The following is a 21,654-nucleotide window of genomic DNA, read 5'->3' on the forward strand; positions in this document are numbered from 1 at the left end:
CTAAGCATCTGAAATTTATTTATTCAATATTCCGTTTCTCGATATCTGTACAAATATTGATAAAACATTGAACTTGGCACCACTGTCGCAAACAGTCTTTATCCGTTTGTTTTGATTTGCTACGCCGGGAAATTTTCACCTCACTCGCCGCGATCAATTTTCTGCTCGAGGAGATGCAATCAGCACACTGGGACCGAAATCCTAGGAATAATACAACCAACGAGATTGTACCAGGTAAGTGGAAATTAAAATCATCTTTAAAAGAAATACTAAGATCCCGTTTCTTATGTTTTAGGTTATGCTGCCGGGACCCCCAGTTTTACTTCGTGCAAGGATTGCTTGGCCAGAAAGTGTTACAGGGCGTGCTGAGCGAAATGAACAGGAGCTGGCAGCATAATAATGCTCATCTCGGGCAAGTTATTTCTTGTTTTTAAATGTGATTCAATAAAATAATGAAATAAAAATGATTTGTCAATCTTATCCGAAAAATTCCCATATGCATCGAACGAAATTTTTGCGTTTGTGTGCGTGCGCTTTTAGTACGCGTACTGTAAATAGTTTGATGATTGGTGAACATCATTCTTTAGCATTAAAAAAGCTTTGAGTTTATCGTCTATTAGCAGTGTAACGATATAATCTAATAGTTTTTTCAATGGTTACGTTATATGAGACCATCAAAAAAACAGTAATTTTAGTTCAAACGGTTCGTACACCGATTTCCGTAACAGTTCGATTAACGGTTTGATAAAGCGTTCAAAATATGCCTACACATGTTCATTCTAGAAACAGTTCAATTCGCTGAAAACGTTATTTATTAGCGTTTTAGAAACCATACCCTAACTGTTTCTAGAACAGTGTCTCCATATAGAGGTTTTAATAGTTTTAAACAGTAACATAACTTAACGCCATATTCTACAGACCGTCGTTTTGGATTTCAAGATAAGTGCAATGTTTTTTATGGTTTCAGATATCATTTTCTAAACGTTTTTTTACACTGTCTCTAATCGTTTATAACTACTACAGGAACTGTTGTGTTACAATATTTTCGTATTCGGGAAGGTATGTACGCGACACCGTTCGTAAATTAAACAAACTGTATGCAAAAGCATTGGAAGGTGATTTGACATCTATTAATGTGTTGATTTTTTGCAGTGTGTCAGTTATTGCTCTTTACGTTATTTTGCTGATAATAATTGCAAAATTTAAATATTGATGAATGCTTCTTATCATCGTTTTTTTCGTTTTGTGCACAACTCCGGGTGAAATCCATGATAAAAAAATCTTTGGGGAAGGGAGATCTCGTGCCTTTTTCGATCCTCATAATATCGAAACACGTGGACTCAAATGTGAATATTTTCCAATCTCAGTGTACCCGAAACACGAATGAACAGGAATGAACTTGTCGGTGATCGATTCGAAAACAAAAAAATGCGGAAAACGTTCTGAAACTGTCATCAGTGAAAGCAGCCTGCTGGCCAGCCAGCCATCATTTTCGCAAGCGTGTGAGATCTGCTGCTGTCCAGTCGTACAGAGTGACGTTAAAAAGTCAGAAAATCGGCTGTAAAATAGTCTTTTTACCGTTGAAGTGCATCGATCCCGTCGAAGAAAGTCGTCAATTTTTTCCGGAACGTATTTTCATCCCGGAACGAGGCCGATTGATCCTGAAAATCGACCCACAAAAGTCGCCCATGTCGGGTGAAATCTGGTCGAGAAAGTGCGTAAAATAAAATTCCATCGCCGCTTTGAGGTTAGATTGTTGATTTTCTGCTGCTGCTTTAAGTGCTGAAAGCAGAAGTGTGTTGACATTTCTGTTTACGGAGACATCGTCTTCGGGGGAATTTGTGTTTTTCGAATTTCGGTTGCCGGAAGCATTTGTTAGTAGAGCTAAATGGCTTCGCCTCCGCCGGATCAGGCGGAGATTTTGCGTGGCCGCGATTTGGCCCGCATTTTCCAACTCTGGGAGGAACGACACAGCATCCCGGGCTACGATCCGGAACCGATTGTAACCAGGTAAATAAGAAAAACTTTTGGAATGTATGTATGTACAACTTTTCAAGTTGTAGAATTTAGAATTATGAAATTCTGATTTATTTTTCTATTATTTTAACTTAATCGAAATTTCTATAAACAAAATGTATCCATATAATGAAAAATCATATTTTAATATAGTTAAAATTAAACTTCATTATTTGACTCAATCGAATTCGAATCAATCTTACAAGAAAAAACATTTTTTGGCGACAAAATGACGTTGCAATCAGACAAAATTAACGAGAATTCAATAGGAAACGTTAATAAGTCTTTGGTTGGAACTAGATTACTAGCCGAAAAAAATCCCTTAGAAACCCTTAAAAACTATGACAGTAACCTAATTAAAAAAAATTAAACAAAGCGAATCAAAATTGAAAACAAGTTAACGAAAACTCAATTTAGAAATACGTTAACAAAATTAAAAAAAAATGTATAACAAAATTTATTAATTAAAATTAAAATAGAGTTAAAAACAAATGATTAAATTTATGAAATGTGTAGAAAAATATAAAAAAAATAGTTTTTTAAATATTGCGACAACACATTGCTAAAATCCAAAAACTGCTTCTGAAGATTGACCTGTAAAAAGGCGAATTGTTATCCATTCTTCGAAAAAAAAATCCGGTTTTAAACAGTTCTAAATGAAGCTTGTTTATCAAATTTTTTAACTCCTTCCTCCTCGTTACAGATTGGGAGAAATTTTTGAGGAGGAAACCGAAGTGTACATGCGCAAAGATCCGGACCCGTTCGACGAACGACATCCCTCCCGAACGGATCCGAACTCGGATCTGGGTCGTATATTGAAAACCCTGTTCCGTAAAGACCACTTCATGACCCGGCTTGTGAATGACTATCTGCGCGATAACTTCTTCACCCGACAGAACATCCAACAATGCTCGCAACCACTGAATATTGCCGCCTGTCGGCTAATCTTGGTCATCATGCCGGGACTGGAAACGTCGGCTGTTTTTCAGGCCGAGTTTGATCATCTAATTACGCGGCTCGCTAGCTGGGCCGAATCAAGTCCGGAACCGCTGCAAAGTTACGCAACCGGGTTGTTGGGTGCAGCGATGGAAGTGCAAGAGATTGCCGTAAGTTCTCGTGAACAGAACATTCGATTGTTGCCGATTATGCTCAGAAGATTGCATGTGTTGCAACTCGCTCATCGCAATCGGGATCGGTTATCGGAAGCGGGTGAAGGAGTTAGTAGCACGGCGTTCCATAGGATGTTCCAGGGAGAAGCAGTCGCGATATCGCAACGATCTTCGGCGGGAGGTGAAAGTCAAAGCGATTCCGGAATGGGAGAAAACGGCGAGGAGGATCCCGATCGACCATTTGCACATTTAGGATCAGCCAGTGAAGAAACTGCTCCAACCACCTCAAATGGAGTGTCTTCGGTGGCCAATCTCAATATGTTGTTCCAGAATGAGAACAGCCAACAGAACACCCAGGACAATAATCGCAGTGTTGCGCATCGAAATATGATCCCCATCTATCCGGCAACGATTGCCACCTCGCAGATGCTGATCCTTCGATATTTGACTCCAATGGGTGAATATCAGGAATTTCTGCCGTACGTTTTTGAGCATAATGCCATGAGTTTGATTTTCCGTTACATTGAAAACCTGGATGCCAAGGACACTTGTTTGGCTTTCGAGGCACTGAAATATCTAGCTTCGCTGCTTTGTCACAAGAAATTTTCACTTGAATTTATTGCCAACGGAGGACTGGAAAGGCTGCTCAAAGTACCAAGACCAAGCTTAGCAGCAACGGGAGTCTCGATTGCCCTCTACTATCTGGCATATTGCGAAGATGCCATGGAAAGGATTTGTCTAATGTTCCAGAAAATAATCACCGAGTTAGTGAAGTACGCCCTTTGGCTGCTCGGATGTTCTCACGATTCTGGCCGGTGCCACGCTACAATGTTCTTCGGCCTAAGCTGCCAGTTTAAAACCATGATGGACGAGTTCGATAAACAGGATGGACTCCGCAAACTGTACAACGTGATTGCAGTGCTTCCGATTCTCACCAATTCCGACGACTACAATCTGAATGATGACGAGGAATGTGCCGCCCGGCAGGTGGTTCGTCACGTTTGCGTCGCGCTGAAGAAATACTTCGAGAACCATCTCTACTACAAATACATTCAGGTAACCAGGCAGCAGTGCCCTACCGGAACGTTGGCTCAGCCGGTGTTCAAGTCGGTCAAAAATTCGCCGGAAGTTATTAGCGATCAGATCAAAACGCTGCAGGAACTGCTGCCGATGAAGGCACGCTGGGCACCGGTCGATGAGTTCCTGGAGCTCGGTGGGGTTAATCTATTGCTGAGAATCATCGCCCTGGCCTACGAATGGAACTACAGTGGACGGTGAGTACAAGAGGATCTCACTGTTAACTTACAGTTTATGCAAAAAAAGTTCATCAACTCATCCTAACTAATTACATTGTTTCTTGTTTATCTAGTGAAAGAATTATTAATTTTAATCTGAGTTGGCATTTCGGCAATTTTATAGAAACTAATGGCGTATTTTTTTTTATTTCGGTTTTGGCTCTGGAACCGTCCGAATAAAAAACGTCTTTCGGGTTTCGAGTTAATCCATATGTAGGTGTGTGTGTGTGAGAACGAGCGCAATGTTTACATGCAGCTGTCATTTTGATCTCCCTTCTGGATTTCTTCACTCGGTTCTTTATATCCGGATTGCCTTTTTTCGTGTCTGGATTGCACTGGACAGCAGATAGCACAATTTTGCTTGGCTGAGAGGTTCAAAATCGCGGCACTAATCATTTTCCCGTTAATTATTTCAACTGTTTTGCTTTTAGCCAAAAACAGCTGTTTAATGTTTTGACAACAACGTTGAGAGTATTGGTGAACTTCTCGCAAAACTGACTTTCTTCTCAGAGCGACTTCGTCCGTTTTTCGAGCGAACCTAGGTTGCCTCTAGAGCAATAAATGAGCACGATGACAGCAGTTAGAGCGAACCTTGGTTGCCTTTGGATTGCCTCCAGGTGAAAAAAAATACGGCATAAGTAGAATTATTTTAAAGGTGATGAAATTACTAGGTTAACAGCTTTAAAAGAATTGTTTGTTTGTTTGTTTATTTTATTTAACGACCATTTAACAACTTAGGTCATTCTGGTCGGTTAGAATTACGATATACAAAATTAACAATTTAAATTTTACTGTACAGGTTTGTTTCTTTTAAATATTTCAATGTGTTTGTTAGTGATGCCATGTCGTCGCCAAGAGCATGGTATAGCTGGTCAGATACGTTGCATTCCCTCCTTTCTTTCTGGTACATTCTGCAGTCGATTAGAATGTGCTGAACGGTAATTGGTTCTCCACAGGTACGGCATGGATCCTCGTCGGTTCTTGTCATCAGGTGTCCATGTGTCAGAGTACAATGGCCAATACGGAGACGGGTGATAACTCTGCTGTCATTCCGGTTCAATATTCGAGACGTTGACCATTCTTTCGGTGTTGCTTTTATCCGTCTTAACTTGTTTGAGCTTGCATACCATGTCTGGGCCCATTTCTGGTGTAGTTTTTGATCAACAAGCCTTTTGAAATCGTTAAATGGGATTTGAATATCTTCAGCAGCGTTTGAACAGGATGCTGCGTCTCTGGCTCGTAGATCTGCATGTTCATTGCCTTGTACTCCCACGTGAGCCGGTACCCAACACAGCTCAGCGTTATTTCTGGCAATCGCTCTCCTTATTTCGACAACCCATGGATGTCTTGATCTGTTGCATTTTACTGCACTCAAAACACTCATAGAATCACTAAAAATAACCTTGTTTGTGAGATTCCGGCCTTCTTTCAACGCTGTGAGAATGGCCCAAGCCTCGGCACTAAAGATGGATAATGTGCTGGGAAGTTTGATGCTGCGATCGATTTCTTGTGAGTAGATGCCGCATCCAACACCGGTAGCGTTTACTGAGCCATCGGTGTATATTTGGGATCTGTAGCGATAGTGATCTTCGACGTAATTATAGAATTCCGCACGCTTGGCAACCGGTTGACCGTTTGTGATTCTCGGTATTCGCACTATACCCTGACGAGTACTCCAATCGGTCGGAATTGAATGTTTGTCCAAAGTTACACGAGTCTCAGGAATGTTGAATTCTTCTAAGGCTGCATTTGACCGAGCGATGACTGGGGCAGATGGTGGTATTATTTTCCGTTCCAATTGTCTTGTCGCGTACATTATGAGCTTTTTCTTCACGATGAAGTCAAACGGCTGTAAGCCCGAGTCACTTAGAAGGCTTTCAATGGGGCTGCTTCTGAAGGCTCCTGTACAATACCGTATAGCTTGGTGGTATACAGTTGCTAGTTGGTTGTAGATCGCTTCACTGGATGCAGAAAATATTTCTATTCCGTAGGTGATTTTGGGAATTATAACAGAGTTCAGTATCCTCATCATGCAAACTCTATCAGCCCCAAACTTGGTTTTAGCTAAGCATTTAAGCAAATTAAGTCCTTTTTTTCCTTCAGATTTGGCAATTGATACGTGTTGTTTAAAATTAAGGCGTGAATCCACCCAGACACCCAAGACTTTATGGGACCGAACAAATGCGATTTCGTTACCATTCGATGTTAATGGTTGCTGGTGGCGACGATGTCGTCGTTTAGAGCAGATGTGCATAGCAGCTGATTTCGAAGTCGAGATTTTGAATCCGGATGATAAGGACCAGTCGTCGATTTGTTTCAGGATTTTCTGTAGTTTTTGCCTTACCGTTCTGACGTTAGGACTTGCTACACCTATTGTGATGTCGTCTGCGAAGAGTTCTAAGAAAGCATCGTCCGGGATAAAACGTTGTATCGACTGAATTGCCAGTAGAAAAAATGTTACGGCCAAAACTGAGCCTTGGGGGACTCCGTTTTCCAGCTGTTTCATGGATGAGCTAACCCCGTTAAAACTTACTCGGAACTTTCTTTCGCTGAGGAACGATGTGCAAAATTTAGACATTTTGCCTCCTATGTTCGCTTTAGCCAGTGTACTCAGGATAAGTCTACGCCAAGTTCTGTCGTACGCCTTCTCGATGTCAAGGAAGAGATATTCGACGTGATGTTTTCTTTCAATAGCCAGTTTTTCGAAGTTTTCTAATTTGGCCAGTACATCTAATGTTTGTCTTCCGCGACGGAAAGCGGATTGATGTTGGCCAAAAAATTCACGTTCTTCCAAGACGTCCATCAATCTTCGATTGACCATACGTTCAAACAACTTGAGGACGCAGCTAGATAGATGGATCGGTCGGAGGTTTGTAGGATCATTGGGATTCTTCTTCGGCTTTGGAATAGGGACAAGAATAGTCTCTTTCCACTCCTCTGGAAAGGTGTTGTTTTCCCACAAGTTGTTGAAAGCTTCGAGAAGCTTTTTCTTCGCGTAGAACGGAAGCCTTTGAAGCATAGCGTTATGAATGCCGTCTGGTCCTGGACTGGTGGAAGACAGTTTGTCGAGCTGGAGCATCAGTTCGTGTAGGTTAAAATTCTTATTGTACTCAGCGTTATGGGCTCTAGGAAACTTAACAGGGAGATGTTCCTGTTTTTGCTTCATTTGTTGAAACCTTGGTGGATATGCTTGATCAGAGGAAACGTTCTCAAAAAAAGAGGCAAGGTGCTCGGCTATTTGCATATTGTCAGTAATTGGGCCATTGTCAGTTTTGATGGACCACGTTTTGGTTGTCGCCAGTTTACCCGAAATTGCTCTTATTTTTCCCCAGATCTCAGATACAGGTGTTTCCACATTGATTGACGTTGTGTACTCTTCCCAACACCGAGTTTTTTCTTCTTCGATTACTTTTCTGGCTTCGCATCTGGCTTTTCTAAATTGCAACTTCAATTGTTCGTAGTTCTGGTTTGAAGGATCCGTTGATTTTAGCTTCCTCAAATGTTTCCTTCGTTTTTGTACCGCTTCTGCCACTTTCCGACCCCACCATGGGACATGGCGTTTTTGAACGGTTTCGCTGGTTTTGGGAATAGAGGATTCGCTTGCTGCTCGGATGATATCGGATAGCTCTTCAATACTGTAAGAAACATCAGGTTGGATTCGGTTTTCTATTTCGGTTTCATATTTATGCCAGTCAGCGAGTTCGATTTTCCATTTCGGCCTTCTTTTAGAAGCGGTAGTTTCTTGCTCCCCGAGGAAAATGGGTGTGTGGTCGCTTCCATGTAGATCGTTGCAGCATCTCCACCCGAGTTTATGGGCGATCTCTGGGCTGCAAGCTGAGATATCTGGAGAAGATGGAGTGTATCCGTTTTGTTGTGGGAAATGAGTAGGGCTTGTATCGTTAAGGATAACTAGATCAAAATCATCGAGGGCGGAAGCTATTATTTTGCCTCGACCGTCTTCACCCGTTTGACTCCATAGGTGGTGGCGTGCGTTTACATCTCCGAGCAGTACTATAGGTTTTGGTAGTTGCTCAAGGAGGTTTGTTAGATCTGATTTTGTCACAAGGCAGTTTGGTGGGAGGTAGATACAGCATATTGAAGTTTTTATAGGAATGTCCACAGTTATTGCTACGGCTTCTAGAGTTGTTCGTAGCGGTATTTGGTTTGCAGTTATACCATTTAGTGCTGCGATAGCTACTCCTCCTCCGTGGTTGGTTCTGTAGTTAAAGAATATTTCATATCCGGGGAAATTTATGCTTTTTGTCAGTTTAATTTCTTGAAGAGCAATGATTTTCGGGGTGTATTGTTTAATAAGAAGCTGCATCTCAGTGTATCTTGCACGCAATCCGTTGCAGTTCCATTGAACTATGAAGACGAATGCTGGGTTTCGGAACTGATATCTATCAGCACCGAGTCCTCAAACATATCCATTTGACTTTCTTCGTCCAACGCTAGTGCTTTAGCTTCGGGCGATGAGGAGTCCGAATTGTCGGAATCTTGAGATTGAGCACGGTCAGTCCATGTTCGTTTCGTTAGTGCTTTTCCGATACTTTTGCCCGTGGTTGTACTATGTTGTGACGCAATAAGTACACATTGGCTGCGAATCCTTTCCTCCAGAAGGCGTATGTATTCATCTTTTGATTTGAGGCTATCTTCCAGTTTTTTAATTTGTTGTTTACTTTTATCTATTGCTTCTTTCATTTCATCCCATTTTTTTGAGTCATCACTATTTTTCTTTTCCATTTCTTCTTGTTTTTTTGCACAACTCTTCAATTTTCGTCATGTAGAACACTTCTTTTTCTTTTATCATTTCTTCTTTCTTTTTTATGTCACTTATCTGTGGCATTCTAAGCTATAGGCTATAATAACCATCCAATAGACCGATCTAAGATAAGCGTGCAGCGAGCGGATAAACTCGATGAACAAGCTCAACGAGTCAGTTATCGAAGGACCTTCACACGAGCCAGGCAAGATTGCACATTGGCGATTCAAGCCAGGATTGAATTGTTCTTGGTGTACGGAGGCAGTGGGGCCGGCCGATTCAAATCTGTCTGTCGACTCTTTTGGGATGAAAATTTTGTTCAAGGTGCCTGTGTTATTTTTAAGTTTGTCAAAAAGAAATAGAACGAGAAATGTGTTTTCGTCAGAATCTTTTGTGTAGTTTTGTTCCCTACTGGAGTGTATTAAAACAGGTGAGAAAATGGAATACAAAACATGGCCGTCAATTTCTAAATCAACGACGGTCAATCATTGATTGACAGTCTGGGCATCAATTTTTGAAACAAGATACACGATACGACAATGAAACACAAAACTTGTTTTATCTCTATATATGCATTGTTCAATATAACATTTATATGAGTTATACATTACGCTTATTAACATATATTTCAAATGAGTAACCTACCAATAATATGAACAACTTTGTTTTCAACTTCTAAGCCTTTCTTAATCATTTTTCACAAAACAAACTGGAAAGAATTTAATTTCCAACACAGAAGTAAATCTAAAAAATATTGAAAACTTAATTAAATAAAAATAAAAATTAAATTTAAATTAAATTCAAACTAAATTAAAATAAAATAAAAATTAAATTAAAATTCAATTAAAATTCAATTAAAATTAAATTAAAATTAAATTAAAATTAAATTAAAATTAAATTAAAATTAAATTAAAATTAAATTAAAGTTAAATTAAAATTAAATTAAAATTAAATTAAAATTAAATTAAAATTAAATTAAAATTAAATTAAAATTAAATTAAAATTAAATTAAAATTAAATTAAAATTAAATTAAAATTAAATTAAAATTAAATTAAAATTAAATTAAAATTAAATTAAAATTAAATTAAAATTAAATTAAAATTAAATTAAAATTAAATTAAAATTAAATTAAAATTAAATTAAAATTAAATTAAAATTAAATAAAAAAAAAACTCAGAATAAAAGGATGTCTAAATGTAATGAGATTTAAATTAAAAAAACATAAAATCAGAATAAAATTAAATAAAAATAAAATTAAGAAAAAAATTTAAATGGTGATAAATTAGAGTCAAATAAATGAATTAACTAAAACAGAAATGAAAGAAAAATAAAATAGAAATGAAACAAACATAAAGTGATCCACTTTACATGCACATTAGCCGAGTTTAGCTCATGGCAGTGCCGACATAACAACGCACATTAGCCGAGTTTAAGCTCATGGCAGTGCCGGCATCAAAATCAAGTAAAGCCGGGTTTAGCCCATGGCAATGCACTTTAGCCGAGTTTAAGCTCATGGCAGTGCCGGTATCGAAATCAAGTAAAGCCGGGTTTAGCCCATGGCAATGCACTTTAGCCGAGTTTAGCTCATGGTAGTGCCGACTTATCAACGCACTTTAGCCGAGTTTAAGCTCATGGCAGTGCCGGCATCGAAATCAAGTAAAGCCGGGTTTAGCCCATGGCAATGCACTTTAGCCGAGTTTAAGCTCATGGCAGTACCGACTTATCAACGCACTTTAGCCGAGTTTAAGCTCATGGCAGTGCCGGCATCGAAATCAAGTAAAGCCGGGTTTAGCCCATCGCAATGCACTTCAGCCGAGTTTAGCTCATGGCAGTGCCGACATAGAAAACAAGAAAAGCTGGGTATCTATAGCCCATTGTAATGCATTTTAGCCGGGTTAAGATCATGGCAGTGCAGTTAAAAAAATAAATAAATGAATAAATAAACGTATAACTGTTTTCATGTCAGTCAAAAATTAAAAAAAAAATTATATCATCTGAAGAATCAGAACTCAAAAGGAAATCAGAGAGCAAATATAGCTGACTATAATAATAAAAAAAAACAACAAACTTCATCAGGATTATATAACGTGATGTTGCACATAAGAGATTACTAAATATACTAAATTATATTGCGTCCAAAGCTGAAAATTGATGAAACACAGGAATTATACTGTAAGATTATAGTTGGTTTTTTTTTTTCAGGCAAGGGGAGAATGAGTGATGAGTGAAATACTGCAAATTATAGTCGAGGTGAATATGTTTTCCAAAAGTTTAATAAGTTGGAATGGATTCAAAGCATGGCAAAGAAAGGAAAAATGAGCCATTGAATATTAATTAGAAACAAGGATTAGGTGGGGTTTATTTGCAAACCAGCATTAATTGAATCATTTTGATAATCATGTCTTAAAAAAAACGAATATCAACAGGTCGTTTAAATATTTATTTCACACATTAAAAACATAAGAAAGTGGATGAATTGAACTTTAACACCGTTGGCTTCAAGTTACTAAAGCGTTTCTTGTTTTCAGCAAGGGGAGAATGTGGCATTCTAAGCTATAGGCTATAATAACCATCCAATAGACCGATCTAAGATAAGCGTGCAGCGAGCGGATAAACTCGATGAACAAGCTCAACGAGTCAGTTATCGAAGGACCTTCACACGAGCCAGGCAAGATTGCACATTATCCACTGTAGTCTTTCTTCGTTTACTCCACTGTTTTCACTACCGGATATTCCGGCCACAACTACGCTGCTGAAGCTCCTTGCTCCAGATCGTTCTTCGACCATTCTTCGGGCAGCCGGGTACGATATGTCCATGTCGTATTTTGTTTTCACTATGAGTTCTTCATGTTTGCGTACCGGGCATGCTCGACTAAAGGCACTATGGTCAGCCGAACAGTTCTTACATTTTTGAGGATTCGGACATGGCACATCTTTGCCGTGGGTTTTGTTAGAACACTTCAGACAAATTTGCTCATTTTTACACTTGTCGCTTAAATGTCCGAAAGTTCCGCATTTATAACACAACATAGGGGGTGGGTAGTAGGTTCGAGTGGGCAATTGATAACATGCAACTTGAACCTTTTCAGGTGGGAAACACTTGTTGAATGTCAGAACCACCGTTCCGGTTTCTACTAAATTAGAACCTTCTCTACGTTTGAGGTGTCGGACACTTATTACACTTTGTTTAGCCATTTCGCTTACGATTTCAGTTTCTGTTATACCAATCAGATCACGACACGAGATAATGGCTTTACACTGATTCCTTCGTAAGTCATCTGAGACTATAACTGGCGTTCCATCCCCTAACGATTTTAGTTGTTCTTTGAGTTTAGTAGCTTGTGTTTCGGACGTTACTTTCACAGTGTATGTTCCGGTGTTGTGATTTTTCATTATGTTTTCCACTGCTGAGCAAGCTCGAATCGACTTATCGATAAGGAAAATATTCACGTTTGCCAAAGTTCCATTTGCATGAGAGACCACAACATAGCGAGAATTATCGTTGGCTCTTTGTTTCGTATTTAATAGTGGTGGGAAACCGTGTGGTCCTCCGCTAGTGGAGGCCATGGTGATCTGGGCAGTGAGAGCTCACTGTCCACTACTCGGTGAGTTGAATCAAGTGATATGTGATTCACTAAAGACAATTGTGTTTGTTAGTAGAACTGGCAACCTTGGTACGGAGATCGGACAAACGTCAACGCGTTGGCGCCGAAAAAGAATTGTCATTGTTAGAAAATTGATCGAAACTGCGACACGTTTTTTCCTGACCTGGCAGTTAGTTAGTTTTTAGTGAATAGTTTTAGAGAAAACATAGGTGAAATCTATTTGGCTAGTTGCGCGTGATTTGAGTGCTCGCGGGTTTGTGAGTCGGAAGAGGTTAGGTGATAGAAATTCCTTACTGCGCAATTTCCCACTAAAATATTGTATTTCCTTTGATAGTTGAGTGACCGTTCGGTTGTTCCGGTTAGGTGAACCGGGTTGAGCTCAATTAGAGCGGTAGGAAAGAAAAAGCGTAAGTACGCAAGAATACTTGTTTTGTACCCGAAGATAAATATGATTTTCGTCCATTAGCTTCAAATAGCCGGTGATATCCGACGGTTTAGGGTTGCCAGAGCTAGAGCTTAGGGTAAACGGCGAAACTTATTTGTAAGTTCATAAAAGATTGTTTACATTATCACCATTTAATAATAAATGTATTTACAGTCGAGTTCGTTCGCATACAACGTACTACGGAACAGTTTTTATTTCCCATAAATCTCGAAAATAAAGCTGCAACGAGCAACCTAAACCTGGAACCGATGATGGAAGGCCCTACCGGAGAGCTGTTCAACTGCGTAACATGTCGTCGCCCGGATTCAGCGCAGAGCATGGTCGCTTGTGACGAGTGTACGCAATGGCAACATTATGGATGCGCCGGTGTTACGGCTACCATAGCCGATCGAAGCTGGCTCTGCTGCAGATGCGTAGCTAGTCACAACGCAGTTAATTCGACTCAAACCGGCAACATAAACTCGCCCGAAGCACACACATTTGCTTCAGCTCGCGCCGCTGAACGTGATGGTAATACCACCGATCCAATAAGTGGGAGACAGGACGATCGAAATTTCGGAAGACTTCAATCCTCGTCTAATTCGAATGCCGGATCAGTCGTCTCAGTCAATGCTATTGCTCATCTTCGTTTGAGGCACCTAAAAGAGCAAAAGGATTTGGAGGATCAAAAAGCGGAACGGGATCGCGAGTTTCTTGCTAGAAAGCAGCAGCTAGAGGCAGAAATAGCTCTAGAAGAGCTCAATGAAGGATGTGATCGTAGCGTAGGAGGAAAAAGTCATCGAAGTATCGCCGGTTGGGTGGAACAACAATGCGGATTCGTGCATACTTCTACCCCAGTCCAGCAGAAACCCGAGACAGTGGCTCCAAGTGCGAACCCACATCCCGCCATCCAACAGCGAGAGGAGCGGCAAAGAATGCAAGCAGTTATTCAATCAGGTCAACAGATTCAACCAAGCACTGTGCCAAAACAAGCAGAGATTCCAGTGAGAAATCCTCCCCCAGCTATAGCACCGGGCCCAAGGAGCAATTATCTTGATTCGAATCCACGTTTTCCGCCAGTGGCTCAGAATCCAGTTCCACCTGTACCAGTGAATCCGCTAATATTGCCACCGCCGAGCTCGTCGCAGTTCCCTGGATTTCCAGTGATGAATAACCCCTACGGGGCGATGTATTTTCCGAATATTCCTGACATGCCGTCATCTGGTGCTGATTATCAGTTTGCGCACCCTCAGGGAGGAGTCTTTATCAACAACCCAGTCAGGCATCCGAACTTTGGTTTGAATGTACAGCCGTGTGCTTGGCAAGCATCCGAGCAGCACCCGCCTACAGTTCCACCAACAGTGTCAGCAGATTTGGGTAAAGGATTTCCTCATGCTACAGGTCGCATGATTACGCCACAGCAACTGGCGGCGCGTCAAGTTGTCTCTAGAGACCTCCCCAAGTTTTCCGGGGACCCACTCGAGTGGCCCATGTTCTTGAGTGCATTTGAATCGACAACGGCCATGTGTGGCATACAACCCGACGAGAACCTTGCTAGGCTACAGAAAAGTCTTGTTGGTAGCGCTCGCGAAAAGGTTCAGAATATTCTAACGCTGCCGGATGCAATCCCGGAAATTATCGACATCCTACGAGCCGAGTGTGGAAGGCCAGACCAAATTGTTTACTGTCTGCTATCCAAGATCCGGAAAACCGTTCAGCCGTCGGTGACGAAATTGGAGACGCTTGTGACGTTCGGCAGGGAGGTACGCAACATGGTGACGTACATGCAGTCAGCGAAACTCAACACCCATTTGGACAATCCACTATTGCTGGCAGAGCTTGTTGCTAAGCTTCCACCCGACTTGCAGCTACAATGGGGTATGAAGTTAGCAGCTCTTCCGGAACCATCGCTTGGTGATTTCTGTGCGTTTGTGTCGGCTTATCGAACAGCGGCATGCAAGGTGAAATTGACGTCGGATGTTGGTCTGAATGAAAAAGCCACAAAAGGTGTTGTGAGAAAGGAGAAGCCAGTTTATTTGAACGCACATTCCGCCTCCGTGTCCTCAGCGCCTGGACCACCGGCTTCGAAAGTTACTCCGGAGCTAAAGCCGTGCCTGATGTGCAAAAGTACAACGCACAGAGTCCGAACTTGTAAGCAGTTCGAAACGTTGCCGCTCGAAAAGAAGCTGAGGTTCATCAGCGAAACGGGAATGTGTAGGCGTTGTCTGGCGCCGCATGGAAGGTGGCCTTGCCGAAACAAGCAGCCTTGCGGGATCAATGGATGCCCTGAGCCCCACCATAAACTGCTACATCCAGGAAGTTGTTCGACTCTCAAGAGTCAAGGATCGGAATCTTCTGTATCGGTAACTGCCCATCATCAACACCAGCAAGGCACCACATTCTTCAAAATACTTCCGGTGACTCTTCACGCGAACGGGAAGTCGGTGTCCACATTTGCTTTTCTGGACGACGGATCCGACCTGACGCTGGTCGAAGACGAACTTATCGACGAACTGGGCTTGGTGGGCGAAAGAATTCCGCTTTGCTTGCAGTGGACTAGTAACGTCACGAGAAGTGAGAGTAACTCTCGTAAGGTCGAGATAGGTATCTCAGGTGCTTCGAACAATCGCATCCATCAGCTGGCGAACGTAAGAACCGTTGAGAGCTTGGAATTACCGAAGCAGAGCCTGGATTATGAGAGTCTCTCGAAGCAATTCCCCCATCTGTGTGGACTTCCCATCAGCAGCTACCGGACGGCCGTGCCACGAATTCTTATCGGTGTCGACAATGCCCAGCTCAACTTAGCTTTGAAGAAGAGGGAAAGATCCGGAGGAGAACCTATTGCTGCTAAATTTCGCCTCGGATGGGCAATATTCGGTGGAAGAAGAGCACCTGAAACGATAGGTAGTGCTTTCCTTCATGTCTGCGAGAGCTCCAATAGCCGCGAGCTCCATGAACCGGTCCAGCAGTATCTTGAATTCGAAAACCTGGCGATATCCGGATTGATACCACCCGAATCCGATGAAGATCGACGGGCCAGAAGATTACTCGAAAAGACGACAGTTCGTATACCATCCGGAAAGTTCCAAAATGGATTGTTTTGGAAAAGCGATGAGCCGGTTTTTCCGAACAACTTTACCAAGGCAGTACGTCGACACGGTTGTTTTGAAAGGCGCTTGCTGAAAGATCCCGAACTGAAAACTAATATTGACAAACAAATCAACGATTATCTACACAAGGGGTACGTTCACAAAGCAACGTCAGACGAGCTCCGCAACAGTGACGACGGAAAGATTTGGCACCTGCCAATCAGCGCAGTGCGACATCCGAGCAAGTTAACAAAGGTGCGTGTATTCTGGGATGCTGCGGCTACGTATGGAGGAATCTTTCTGAGCTCCCAGCTTTTGTTCCAGTTGATTATTCGTTCGGCAGATAGAAACGCACAACGATATTTGTATCAGGAGAATTCAGAAGCTGCGCTCGACGTGTACATGGACGTCGCAACGTTCGGGGCAACGTGCTCCCCGTGTTCAGCACAGTTTGCTAAGAATGGAAACGCCCAGGAACATAAAGATCGTTATCCGGAAGCTGCTGAAGCAATTGTTGACAACACATATTTTGACGATTTCCTTGCGAGCTGTGCCATTGAAGAGGCAACGAAACTGGCTTTGGAAGTGAGTCTGGTCAACCGATCAGTTGGTTTTGAGATACCTAGTTGGCAGTCGCACTCCAAACACGTTCTGAAACGGGTTGGGGTGACTACTGGAGATAATTTTGTAGTCAACATGGAAAATTGCTCGCGGTGTGGTGGTCTACCCAACAGAATTGCTAACCTGCATCATTTTGTGCACCGCTTTAAGCGCTTCAAACGGGATCCTGTGGAATCTAGTGAGTCCTGTGGTGGTCTGAATCGTGATGATTGTGTGTCGGCGGAAACAGCCATTTGGCGGGCTGTACAGCGACAGGTGTTTGCAGGAGAAATTCAAGCGTTTAGAAGCAGTTCTGAGCCTTCACCGAAGCGGTGGAAGCGTATCGGCAAGGGAAGTGTCCTAGCGAAGCTATCATCGATGATCGATGAGTCCGGTGTTCTCCGGAAGGCGAGCAGAATCGATCACCTAGCGGCTCATTATTCGTTCGAAGTTCGAAATCCTGAGATAGTACCAAAAAATCATGATGTAATCACTTCTTTGATGCTGCGATTTTACCAAAGGTACGGTCATGCCAATTCCCAGACGGTACTGAACGAGATCAAGCTACGTTACTACATTCCCCGGATGAGAGCCAGTTCGGAGAAGGCATTCAAGACTCTCTCGCACCATCAAAGGCTAGACGATGAAGGACTGCGAACATTGCTCTCGAAAGCAGAATTGATAGTCAACTCCCATCCGCTGACGTTCGTGCCGCTGGAGGATCCCAAGGAAGAAGTGCTGACTCCAAATCATTTCCTTTGGCTAAGTTCCGGCGAGGACAGCAAACCACCAAGGGTACCAATCGACGATGCTACACCTCTTCGACCAAACTGGAAGATTATTCAACACTTAACAAACCAGTTTTGGAAGCGCTGGGTGCAAGCTTATCTACCTACTATAGCCTGCAGGATGAAATGGTTCGCGGAAACGCGGCCGCTGAAGGTCGGCGATCTAGTGGTCATCGTAGACGAGTCCGTGCGCAACGGATGGCTCCGAGGTAAAGTGGTGAGGACTTATCCAGGACGAGACGGACAAGTTCACAAGGTCGGTGGAGACTTGCGACGGATCTACTCTTCAAAGACCAGCGGTAAAGGTTGCTCTGTTGGACGTGCAGGAGGAGAGTAAAGTCGATTGACTACGACGTTACGGGTTGGGGTGTTAGTAGAACTGGCAACCTTGGTACGGAGATCGGACAAACGTCAACGCGTTGGCGCCGAAAAAGAATTGTCATTGTTAGAAAATTGATCGAAACTGCGACACGTTTTTTCCTGACCTGGCAGTTAGTTAGTTTTTAGTGAATAGTTTTAGAGAAAACATAGGTGAAATCTATTTGGCTAGTTGCGCGTGATTTGAGTGCTCGCGGGTTTGTGAGTCGGAAGAGGTTAGGTGATAGAAATTCCTTACTGCGCAATTTCCCACTAAAATATTGTATTTCCTTTGATAGTTGAGTGACCGTTCGGTTGTTCCGGTTAGGTGAACCGGGTTGAGCTCAATTAGAGCGGTAGGAAAGAAAAAGCGTAAGTACGCAAGAATACTTGTTTTGTACCCGAAGATAAATATGATTTTCGTCCATTAGCTTCAAATAGCCGGTGATATCCGACGGTTTAGGGTTGCCAGAGCTAGAGCTTAGGGTAAACGGCGAAACTTATTTGTAAGTTCATAAAAGATTGTTTACATTATCACCATTTAATAATAAATGTATTTACAGTCGAGTTCGTTCGCATACAACGTACTACGGAACAGTTTTTATTTCCCATAGTGTTTGATGTTTTGGGAAAGAAACAATGGCCCGAAGGCCTAGGCACAAAAACTACTTATCCGGCGCGGTTTTCGGAAAACTTCACCGTTCCAAGATAAAACTGAAGGCAACCACTGCTTTGACGCTAAAACTATACTCCTTGTCACCGTTTCAACCACTATTTAAGCGAGTTAAAAGACCGTTGTGAAAACACGCGACATCTTTTGTCGGCAGCGTTGCCAGCTCTTCTTAAAAGAATTAAAAAGGTTTATCCGTCCCAAGACTCTCGTTCGGCTCATCTTTCAAGCTTCGTTTGACAGAACATGCTTCTTTTCAATGTGGAAGGAAGCTTACATGTTCACGGTTCGTAATAATAGGGAAAGATAGATGTCAACAACTGTCGTGAAATCAGAGCCAAACTGTTTGAAATGATGATCCAGGACGAGTAACTTGGTGACGTTCACTTCTTTTGTGCATGACTTTTTTCTGTCAAATTTAGATCTGATGCTATCCATACCGATTTATTTGCCGCATTCGACAAGGAGTGAAAAACGAAAAAGCGACTAAACTGGAATCGAAGTCTATTTCTCCTACATTCCGTGGATTTAGAAATCCGGATCTTAAATTGTATGTTCTCATTCGACTGAACAACTATGAAAATAACAGCTTTCTCATTAGTATTATGAAAGTGTTAAACCACTTTTTCGAGGGATTCAAGACAATCAATTTTGTTTTAATTCCATGGTGGGTTTTTGGAAGATATCTAGTTTTTCACTGGGGATGGATCAACTTTTTTCGCATACTGTAACTATTCATCTTTCTGTCGAGTCTACACTTCATCAGTAATCATAAAAAAGGTCCGATCATCTAATATAATCTTAGTTCTTGCAGTGCCGAGACGGTTCGCGCGGCTCTCGATGTGCTGAACATCTGTTGCGTGATTCCCCGGGTCCACGCCATGTTCTGCGAGCGGATCGAACTGAACGAGGGTTCGGCAGCCGGCATCAACATCGTACTGGGCGCGGCCGAGGGAGAGATCGTTGCAGATTCCGAGGTTCAAAAGTCGGCACTGGCAGTGCTGGTGCACACGGTTTGCGCTCCGATTCATCGCCCTAGCGGGTCCCTGGCTCGTTTTGGGTCGGCCAAGAAGCGTATGCCAAATAAGAATTCGGAGGAACTGCTGCAGAAGGTATGGGAAAGTGTCCGGTCCAACAATGGGATCATTGTGCTTCTTTCGTTGATGTGCGTCAAGACACCGATTACCGATGCCGATTGCATTCGGGGGATGGCATGTAGGGCTTTGGCAGGGTTGGCACGATCTGAAACGGTACAGCAGATCATCGGAAAGTTGCCCCTGTTTGCCAATGGACAGCTACAGAGTAAGAATAATCTTGTTCTTGTTTGTGAATTTTTAATTGAATTTTTACTTATTTTTTGAAGGTTTAATGCGAGATCCAATCCTACAAGAGAAGAGAGCTGAGCATGTACAGTTCCAAAAGTATGCATTAGAGTTACTGGAGCGAGTTTCGGGCAAAACCAAAACCTTCAACAATCAGTTGGATACTTCACTGGCCGATATCCACAAGGCCAATGTGGTAGCTCAAACAAGAATACAGTTCAACGAGCAACAGCTATACCAATTGATACATCAGCATTTGATCGCACGCGGGTTAACGGAAACGGCATTGACATTGGTCAAAGAGTCGGGAATGACTGTTCAACCGGTGCCTCCTCTACAGCACCAGCATTTGTTGCCGGGATCCAGCATAAGCCGTAATTTGCACCACTCGCCTTTCGCATTTCGGTCGCCAAGTGCTTCCATAATTCAGCGTTCGCGAATCAGAAACAAAAATCCGGATGCTTCCTTCAATCATTCAACGGCTCAAGCCAACCTTCAAGCCGCATTAGCTGCTGCCAGCATAGAAGGAACTGGGCTGGAAAATCAACCAGGCAATGCGGGCATTGCTAATCAAGAAGGTACCTCAGCCGTTTCAGCAGAACCTTTCACTCCAATCAAACTCATCAAAAAATCTACGACGGCTGGCGTAAGTTCTGGAACTGGTGGAACCAACGGCAGTAGCTCATCGCACGGTAATCCTAACAATCCTAATACACCGCATTCATCCAGCAGTCTCCAAAGATCACTACAAAAGCAAATCTCGGCTACCGCTTCCGATGCGGCCACGTTTTTGGTACCGGCCTCGACTTCCACCAAGACGACTACTGCCGAGGTCCCCAACAGTACGGTCACGCTTGATACGATCATCACCGAGTATTTGACCAATCAGCACTCGCTCTGCAAAAATCCCATGTCAACGTGTCCTCAGTTCGATCTGTTCGTACCCCACAAATGTCCGGACCCGAGACCGAATCGGGCCTCCGGCATGAGCCAAAACTTTGCCACCAGATTCTTCAAACGGCACGCAGGTTACTCGTCCCGTCGTTTCGATCGCCGTTTAGTCCATTCGAATTTTTCCGCTTCCAGGGTGCTCCGGCCGGCGGATTCCGAGTTCTTCTTTACCTGCTGTGATTTTACTGTAAGTTGTTCATATGTTTATCTTCTCAACACAATAATTTATTTTTTTTAAATATTTTTAGCCCTGCGCCACCAAACTGATCACCGGCTCGCACAGCGGGGAGGTGAAGATCTTCAACCTGAGCGACAGTTCCGAGGAAACCAGTTACTCCTGTCACGAGTCGTACGTGTACTCGATCAAGTGCAGCAAGGATGGGCGGCTGCTGTTGACTTCGTCGGCGTGGCGATCGCCGATGTCGGCCCTCTGGAACATCGAGGGTAACCGGTTCAGCCAGAAGCTGCAGTGGGACGAGGAGGAGTATATGGAGTTTCCGAACGTCCGGCAGGACAAGGTGTTAGCCACGTTTGGTGAGGTAAGTTACGGTTGTTTTAGCAAATTTTGGAAGATGTTTACTATACCGAGGACGTCTTCTATCGATAAAACCTCGGAACCTTGAGCGGTACTGATATGATGATTCTCCCCATAGGTTGCAACCATC

General features: G+C 42.7%; 2 protein-coding genes across 2 annotated transcripts in view; one reads left to right on the forward strand and one right to left on the reverse strand.

Annotated features, from left to right (window-relative positions):
- The window catches only part of LOC129750112 (NAD kinase-like), a 181,797-nt gene that overhangs the window by 143,823 nt on the left and 16,320 nt on the right, over nucleotides 1–21,654 (reverse strand). The gene's annotated exons all lie outside the window — the stretch shown is intronic.
- Nucleotides 1,472–21,654, forward strand: LOC129747899 (protein mahjong; the record flags this gene model as incomplete). Its single annotated transcript, XM_055742295.1, has 6 exons — nucleotides 1,472–2,010; nucleotides 2,720–4,399; nucleotides 19,531–20,018; nucleotides 20,080–21,176; nucleotides 21,238–21,528; nucleotides 21,643–21,654. Coding segments are annotated over exons 1-6 (3,690 nt in total), but the record flags the coding sequence as incomplete, so codon positions are not given.

This window comes from Uranotaenia lowii, chromosome 2 (assembly GCF_029784155.1).
Source record: "Uranotaenia lowii strain MFRU-FL chromosome 2, ASM2978415v1, whole genome shotgun sequence".
In the NCBI taxonomy this organism is placed as follows: Eukaryota; Metazoa; Arthropoda; class Insecta; order Diptera; family Culicidae; genus Uranotaenia; species Uranotaenia lowii.